Below are 8,487 nucleotides of genomic sequence, written 5' to 3' on the forward strand. Positions count from 1 at the left end.
TTTCAGTTACAAGAATCATTCACTTTTTTCTGGGGAAAGAGGATTCTTCTTCTCTCTTCTCTCTTCTCTCTCACTCGCTCAAAATTCAAACTTGGCAGAGCTATATTTCTCATCACAACTGAGAAACAAAGAAAGAAAATAAAGGTTGAGGTGGAGAGATGGAGTCAAATGGTGAAATTGAGAGCTCATTGAGCAGAAGCAGCAGCGGCGGTGAAGATCGGCGGGTGGGTTTGATTTTTGATGAGCGAATGTGCAAACACTACGCTCCTGCTGAAGAGGATCACCCTGAATGCCCTGATCGGATTCTTGCCATCTGGAGCCTCCTCAATTCCTCTGGCCTCGCCAAAAGGTCCCTTCTTTTTACCCCAAAATCAATACTCTACTTTTTTACTTGTGCTTGGTCTCTATTTTCAGTTGGTTGCTGTCTTTTTCTAATTTGTGTTTACTTGTTGTGGAATTCGTACTAATCATGTAATTATGTATCAAAATTTTCTTGTTTGACTTTGATGCTCGTTCGTTACTAACATAGTAGTTTGTCAGATTGTTTTTTGCTACTTAAACTTTGTTGTTTTGTTGTTCTTGGAGTTTCTGATTATGGTCTCTAGAAAGATGGTTGTTTTAACTTGAAGAAATGATCAGAATTGTATTAATTGTACCTTTTGCAGATGCATTATTTTGAAGGCCAAGGATGTGGAGGATAATCATTTAGCGTTGGTTCACACGAAAAAACATATCAGTTTGATCAAGAGTATTAGTTCTGTAAACCCCGAGTCAAAGAGGTCAAGACTTGCTGCTAGGTTTAATTCCATATATTTCAGTGAAGGCTCAACTGAGGCTGCCTCTCTTGCTGCTGGCTCTGTCATAGAGGTATGGCCCTTGAGATTTTTGAGGCCGACACACGCTAATGCTCTATGTAATTTTCTGTGAAACACATGTTGAAAATGTAACAATCAGTTGGTTTTGGAAAAAGGGTATTTTCTGAATAAACATTCAGCATTGACAGTTCTAGGTTATTTAAACAGGATGATTCTGGAAGTAACAAGACAGATGTTATAATCAGGTGGTTTTGAAGTTTTATAAAAGCTTGATTTCCCTGGAAATCTCCATAAGTCTCTCTCGCTGATAATACTCCCTCTGCCTCACATTTACTTCTTTGCAAGAAAACTTGACAAGTTGACATTACCCTTGAGATTCTCCTATGAAGGAAATATGTTGTTACTTATGAGTTAATAGTTATGACTTATTAGCAGTGTAATCTATACTTATGAAGCATAATTTTATCATAACTTTTGAAAATTTTCATTCCAATACTCTCTCATTTTCTACTGTAGGCTGCAGAAAAGGTTGCTAAAGGGGAACTTGATTCAGCCTTCGCTATTGTGAGGCCTCCTGGTCATCATGCAGAGGAAGGTGAACCAATGGGCTTTTGCCTATATAACAATGTTGCTATTGCCACAAGTTATCTATTGAACGAAAGAGTAAGTATCAGTTTCAAGTCTTAATTAAGCTTGTTCATAGCATTGTACGTTTGCCATGCTTGTTATTGAACTTTGACTATTTTCGTACTGTAGAGAGATTTGGGGATCAACAAAATCCTTATAGTTGACTGGGATGTCCATCATGGAAATGGTACTCAAAAGATGTTCTACAAAGACCCTCGAGTACTTTTCTTCTCAGTGCATAGGTACATGAAAGTTTTCAGCTCAAGTTTTAATATTTTTTTTCTAGAGAAGAATGTGTGCAGCGATTGTAAGACAAACAAGCAAGGCGTTTTCTCATAAAGTAGGAGTGGTTTGTATATTATTGATGTTTCTAGAATATCATTGTGTCTGGAAGTCTTTATATGTTTAAAAATATATTCTTGATGGGAACATAAATCAGAAGTTTGAAAAACAATAAACATATAATGTTGCAATGGTTCAAGCGCTGTTGAGCTTTTCAAAACATTCCATTCAGTAAAGATTCCCCAGCCATAATCTGGTGTTGTTCTACCTGTATTGTTCTGTTGACTGCACTTAAAAATAGATTTGTATAAGTGCTTGTTTCTTATATCTTCTTACCTTGATTAAGTCGTCATTTATAAATGATAATAATCAAAATATACTCTTAGAATGTGGACTTTTTGCCTTTTTGGGTTATATATTGCCCCAATCTAACCAAGTTATGGAGTTTGCCTCTTATAGTATTTATTTCTCTATAACAGGAACCTGATTAAAGAAAGTCTTCCAATTTCCAAATCAATAAGTGTGATATTGGCTTTTAATACTATTTGTGATATTGTTTCTTCCCATGATGGAGGATTTTATTGATTTTTTATTGCCTCTATTAGATACGATTCTGGGACATTCTATCCATCTGGTCATGATGGCTCATATATCATGACTGGGGAAGATTCAGGCGCAGGTCACAACATTAATGTTCCCTGGGAGCATGGCCGGTGTGGAGATGCGGACTACCTTGCTGTCTGGGACAACATATTGATTCCTGTTGCCAAGGAATTCAATCCTGACATGATAATTGTCTCTGCCGGGTTTGATGCAGGTTAGCTGATTATCTAGTGAACATAGTAGCTGATCCTTATGCATATCTTAATATGCTTCTTGTCTTTTATAATTCATCGTTTTGAGTATCTGTACTTCAATTCTTTGTTTATGCATCGATGTTGTGTAGTTTTGTGAATTTTCATGTTTACCCCATTTATTAAATAAAGGCTTATTTATGAATTAGTTTTTGTGGTGAATTTGAACAGCCATAGGGGATCCACTGGGGGGCTGTCGTATTACTCCACATGGATACTCAATTATGCTAGACAAGGTTAGTACTTGAAACAGTTAATAATTTTCTGCTGTCTCATTTCTTTTCTGTTATTACATAGGTGTGCTCAGTATCTCTTATCTCTTCATCGTGCCTAGCCATCTATTCAGATATTAGTATCATTTTTATCTAAATACTTTATTGCATATGATGCTTGATGTAGTTGATGGAGTTTGCTGGGGGAAAGATTGTTATGGCACTCGAAGGAGGATATAATCTGAACTCAATAGCAACTTCGGCCCGGGCATGTGTTGATGTATTGCTTCACGGCAAGGCACCTAATGTTGTGTCAGAGGCTTACCCTTTTGCTTCTACATGGCGTGTGATACAAGAGGTAACACTTACATACCAAAGCTTTCAACTAGTTGAATTAACGTACTTAATGTGACTTCATGATATGATTTGTCAGTAACTCGGTTTCTCTCTGGTTAGGTACGCCGAGAATTAAGCACATATTGGTCAGTACTTGGTGGAGAATTACCTGAAAAGAAGATAAGTAAAACAACTCAAATTGCGGTAAGAATTTATTATCCTCATGTATTTCTAAATCGTCTACTTCTTTTGGTGGTGACATGATGCATAGACAGTACACTGTCCTGATAAACTCTCAAATTCCAGATCTTGAGCTCTGATTCTGAAGACGAGACTGAAGACATTGTTCTCGCCGTACCAGAAAAAGTCCCGACTATTGAGGATGTCATACAACCTTTATCTAACCTGAAAATCGACTTAGATAGTCAAGGTAACAAGAACATTATATTCTTACAAATAAAAAAAGTTGTGTGGCGTTTCATAGATCATGATGTAGTTGGGCTGAATGAAGTGTTGACTAAATGTAAATGATATAGATCAAGCTAGTGATCTCCATTATCTCTTGAGATAAATTTGAGATTATTTTCATTATTATGGAGATTGTTGAAAATTACTTTAAATGTTGAGGATTTGTTTCCTTGTTTACTTGCATGTTGATTTACATTCCTAGAATAGAGTTCGTAGAAGTCCTATAAATATCTCATCTTTATATGAGCTAGATATCTCTGAAAAGAAAGTGTTTTAGGAAGGTATCAACCGTAGGCCTCTTTTAGGATTATTAGGCATCTTCGAAGGACTTTCTTGACCCTCTCTGGAGGATTGTTCTTCTTTTAAGTTTTAAATTTAAGTTCTTGTCTTTTGTTTTCCCTTTGTTCTCTTTATCTTGCGTTGAACTGCCTTTACTCCTATCAGTAGATCAGGAAGCGAATATGAAACCTTCATGGAGATCAGAGCTTTCAAAAGTTGACGTATGGTATGCAACCTATGGATCAAACATGAAAATGTCGAGGTTTCGCTGCTATATTGAAGGTGGACAGGTAAAGACTTGACTTCAACATTGTCTGCACCTGTGTTCAAAAAATTGAAATTGTAGGAAACAAATTATTACTCTACTTTATATCCCAACCTTACGAACGCTCCTTATTTACCAAAAACCACATCGTTTCTTGATTTTGGGACCCTTGTTATACCCTTTATCCACGAACTATTTTCCTAAAACGTGTGCCGGTCAAACGGTATATAATCTTTATGATCGAGGGAGTATAGCTTAGTAGTTTCATGTACTCACATGCTCGTTTTTGTAATCCATGTGTTCCAGATAGAAGGAATGATAAGGGCATGTGTGGGTTCAATGGACAAAAGCAAGCCCAAAGGGATCATTTGGAAAACTTTCCCTCATCGCTTGTTCTTTGCACGAGAGCGTACAGCCACCTGGGGTCCAGGAGGTGTTGCTTTCCTCCACCCCAATAGTAATGCGCAGGAGAAAACTCACTTGTGCCTCTACAAAATTACGTATGCCTTTTCCTATTGGCACATGATTTTAAGATCTTCCAATCATCATCTATCTCTATCGAAGTTGTTTCCCTGATGCTATTCCTTTGCATTAGGCTGGAGCAATTCAATGACGTGCTGTTTCAGGAGAACGGTTTAAACCCGGAAACGAGTCATCCTTTGTTTGATTCAGCCGCTTTACAGACTATTCAAACTGAAAAATCCATCTCGGTGGAGCTTGTGCAGGTACTTTTTGGTCACATTGTAAGCTACACCAAAACCAATGTCTTAAACATCATTAACCTATGCTATTTTTTTGTCCGCGCATGAAAAAATTGGAGTGATATATTTTTTATTAGTGATTACATTTTGGCTCAATGCAGAAGGGTTGGTACCATAACGTTGTTTACTTAGGAAACGAGGGAGATATTCCCGTTCTCACAATGACGTAAGTTTACATCCCCATATCCGTGTATTATATCACGAGCTCATAATAGCGCACTCTGATCTTGCCTTGTTCGCCTGAGTGCAGCTGCGGTCTCTCTGACGTGGACAATTTCATATCTGGCAAGTTCCCGATCAATCCACCATGCAAGGAGTACGCTAATACCTTGATCACAGGGCTCGTTGAAGGGGAGCAGCTATCGGAAGAGGAAGCCTCCGCCTACATAAAGGAAGCATCTTCCAAACCTCTGTGAACCCCTCATCTGTGCATATCATTGAATTCTTGGCTAGATTTTATGTGGTTTTTGGCATTTCTTGTGCAGTTATAGTGATTTGGCTAAGTTATTGGAATTGCCATGAGTAGGCTTGTAGTGATTGCTTTAGATCATGGCAGTTGTGATTTTAGGTTAAGCTTTGCTTTGTTAGGCCAACCTTTTCTGTTGCTGATTGCTATGGTAAAACATACTACTAATTCATTACAATATTATTATTCTTAGTATATTATTGTTAATATTTCGAGTAAGGATGCTAATGTAGTAATGTTACATTGGAGAAATGGAGATAGAAACAGATGGGCTTGTAAATGGAGAAAAGCCCAATGGATTGGTCCAATATGCTGAAGTGGGTCTTTCTATATGAGCCCAGACACTCGCCAGTCTAAACTCCAAAAAAAATCTAGTGATTAATTAATCACTAATTACAATTAGGGAAAACCGATGAATAAATTATGATTTTTTTTTATTGTGGGATACTTGATAACATATTCATATTTAATTTTTTCGACCGATTTTTAAAGCTGCAGGATGGACTAGATTTTGACCAATTTCAAGGTTTTTTTTTTCCGGCAATTTGCACTTAATGATCAATTCAACTAATGTATAGTTAACTTTTAATTAGCACTTATCAATTTACAATTAGTTTATCAAATTACATTCTATTTATGATTGGTTTTCCGGCTTGGTGCGGCTGTTCACATTATAGATCTTGAAAATCTAATATTGTCACAAAGAGTCTATATTGCATAGAAAATCAATATTTGTTACTTTTATTTGTAGAATCCCCGAGTCTAATGAATATTGTCTACTTTAATAGGCGAAGAAAAAGCGAAAAATGTGGTAAAAGAAGCAACCTTTAATTTATAATAATACCCCATTTACCTAAACCCAAGGTAAGGTGCAACCAAACATGCCATAATTGTTTGGGCAGCATATAAAGCTTGATTTGTAAGTTCAAACTCTTTAAAAAGTGGTCCATTGCAGGAAAGATTGTTCACAAGTTTTGATTTGATTTGACCAAACCCCACCATCAATTTAGTTTGTCTTGAAAGTTTTAAATTAATCATGAAATAAAATTATGCTATCTAAATAGATCTAATTATGATTTTTAGATATTAGTAAAATTGAATCTTAATAGCGTTTAGAATCTTATCAATCACACAACAATTGAGAAAGAGAAACAAAACAAAAAATGACATGAGTGCCATGTCCAAATCTAATTTTATTTACTAAAAATACACTTACTAAAACTTAAATTACTAATCAGCGACTCATTAAAATATTTAGGTCAATTAACTATTTTAAATTTTAATTGACCTAAACTGAGTCTCACATTACATTATTTATTTTATTCATAACACACTTAATTACTAATTCATTAAACCCCATACCGAAAGCACATGCGACATAGTATTAAATAATCGGAATTTGCTTCCTCCCAACTTCGTATGGTACAACAGAATATTAAAATAATTTTACAACTTACAACAAAGAAAATTATTAAAATGGAAAGAAAACATTTGAAAAGGACACGTAGACATTCGATCAGAGAAATGAATGGTAATATGTTAAAACATATTAAATGATTATACAAATGCCCAGTCGATCACTTCGAATGGAGGCAATCTCATAAAGTAACATAAATATTCATCATAATTTTAGTCCTTTTATGTTGCTACTTTGAATGTATTAACAATATCCTTACTAATTAACACTATATTATTTTTAGTATCCTATCAAAATAAATTAAGAATTAATTTGCTGTTGATTAAAAGATAAAAGGTTGATATCTTTGCTGAAACTCTTTAATTTGCCATTTTGATGAAAGTCCGTGCATTAACTTGTTAAATAAACTATTTTTATATTTTAATTAGTAATGATTAAGTGATTAGCTATTGGTCGAGGGTTTCATTATTAGGGGCAATGGTTATGAAATTTTAGTTACTAATTATTGTCAATAAGCATCAATTAATCTTGTATTGAGTGAGGTGAACAATTTGTTTTTTATTACTTGTGATTTACATTAGCTTTCCCTATCATGTTTCTGTTGTTGGACAAATCAACCTTTCCCTATTTAGAAGCTTGATTAATCACTACCTTTCTGTAATGTTATTGTTTTAATTAATTAGATAATCATCATCAGACACCAAATTATATTTTATTAATTAAAAATCTCACACATATATATGTTTCCAGAATTTATATCTTTTCAATAAACCTTTCATTCTTCATTGATTAAGGTAGTTTACTTATTACTTCAAGAAAATATTAAGTAAGCGTGAGGCAAAAGCTGAATATTTCGTAATACTATGTGATTATTTATTACTATAACTTAGCTTCTATAAAAATTTCAATGATTATTAAACATTTTGAGAGTCAAAATTTAATATATTAAAATATTTAATTCGTTACATATATACTTTATTTAGTAATTAAGTTTCACAATATTAATTTATAGTTTCGACAGCTCTTTTCCACTTTCAATGAAATGCACATAATATCATAATTGTTACATACTTTTATTCTATCTTTTAAGTTGCATAATTGCTATTGTTGATTTACATGGAAATGTGAGTTAACGTGTTTTTACCTGCAAGTCTTGTCCTTTTTTATGTCCTGTTATGACAAATAGGGCAATTGTGAATCGAGAAACAAAAGAACGTAAGAGCATCCGCAATGGATCGGCTAGCGATCGGCCAGCGGTGTTTTCCGATTTTTTTTTTTTTTTTTTAAAACCTATATAAACACGATTTTCGTTTCATTTTCATTTGCACCACTTGTTTTAACGAGTTTTCTCTCTCTCTAACTTTCTGTACAAGAGCATTATCGAGCGATGGATCACAACAACGAGTCCAGCCCGGCTGACGAGTGGATCTCGAGACTCCCACCTGGTACCTGTGGGATCTGGATGGGGGCGAGATGGGCCCGGGGTTTAACATCCCTTGGAATCAGATGATGGGGATGATGGGCTGATGCGCTTGTGGGGTATGCCTGGTGGGATGCCGGGGGGTATGCCGTGGGGGATGACGGGCGGGAGCTGCGCCGAAGAAGAAGACGCTGGGCTGGGCGAAGGCGGTCGGCATGAGGGCCATCGCAGCCCACTGTTCACGACACCCCCACCCGGGAGGGAGTGGACGGAGGATGAGTACGG

The 8,487-nt window shown here is 35.6% G+C and overlaps 1 protein-coding gene across 2 annotated transcripts; it reads left to right on the top strand.

Moving 5' to 3' along the window:
- LOC125202670 (histone deacetylase 5) lies at window positions 1-5,572 on the top strand. 2 transcript variants are annotated; one of them, XM_048101119.1, is made up of 14 exons: window positions 1-349; window positions 666-867; window positions 1,332-1,478; window positions 1,572-1,684; window positions 2,330-2,541; window positions 2,750-2,814; window positions 2,978-3,148; window positions 3,247-3,330; window positions 3,433-3,556; window positions 4,039-4,163; window positions 4,445-4,638; window positions 4,734-4,863; window positions 5,001-5,065; window positions 5,150-5,572. In XM_048101119.1, the coding sequence occupies exons 1-14, from the start codon at window positions 159-161 to the stop codon at window positions 5,313-5,315; spliced, it is 1,989 nt and encodes a 662-aa protein (XP_047957076.1). In that variant the 5' UTR covers window positions 1-158; the 3' UTR covers window positions 5,316-5,572. The 2 variants fall into 2 exon arrangements, with proteins under 2 accessions (XP_047957076.1, XP_047957077.1); XM_048101120.1 differs by having other exon boundaries at window positions 4,042-4,163.
- The last annotated feature ends 2,915 nt before the right edge of the window (window positions 5,573-8,487 follow it).

This window comes from Salvia hispanica, chromosome 1 (genome assembly GCF_023119035.1).
Source record: "Salvia hispanica cultivar TCC Black 2014 chromosome 1, UniMelb_Shisp_WGS_1.0, whole genome shotgun sequence".
Lineage (NCBI taxonomy): Eukaryota > Viridiplantae > Streptophyta > Magnoliopsida > Lamiales > Lamiaceae > Salvia > Salvia hispanica.

What these genes read in the sequence shown, in the direction of transcription:
- LOC125202670 (XM_048101119.1), top strand. Translation starts at nt 159, where the DNA reads ATGGAGTCAAATGGTGAAATTGAGAGCTCATTGAGCAGAAGCAGCAGC. An exon ending in CTGCTGGCTCTGTCATAGAG is followed by an intron (nt 868 to 1,331) that starts GTATGGCCCTTG and finishes TTTCTACTGTAG; the next exon opens with GCTGCAGAAAAGGTTGCTAA. An exon ending in GTAAAACAACTCAAATTGCG is followed by an intron (nt 3,331 to 3,432) that starts GTAAGAATTTAT and finishes CTCAAATTCCAG; the next exon opens with ATCTTGAGCTCTGATTCTGA.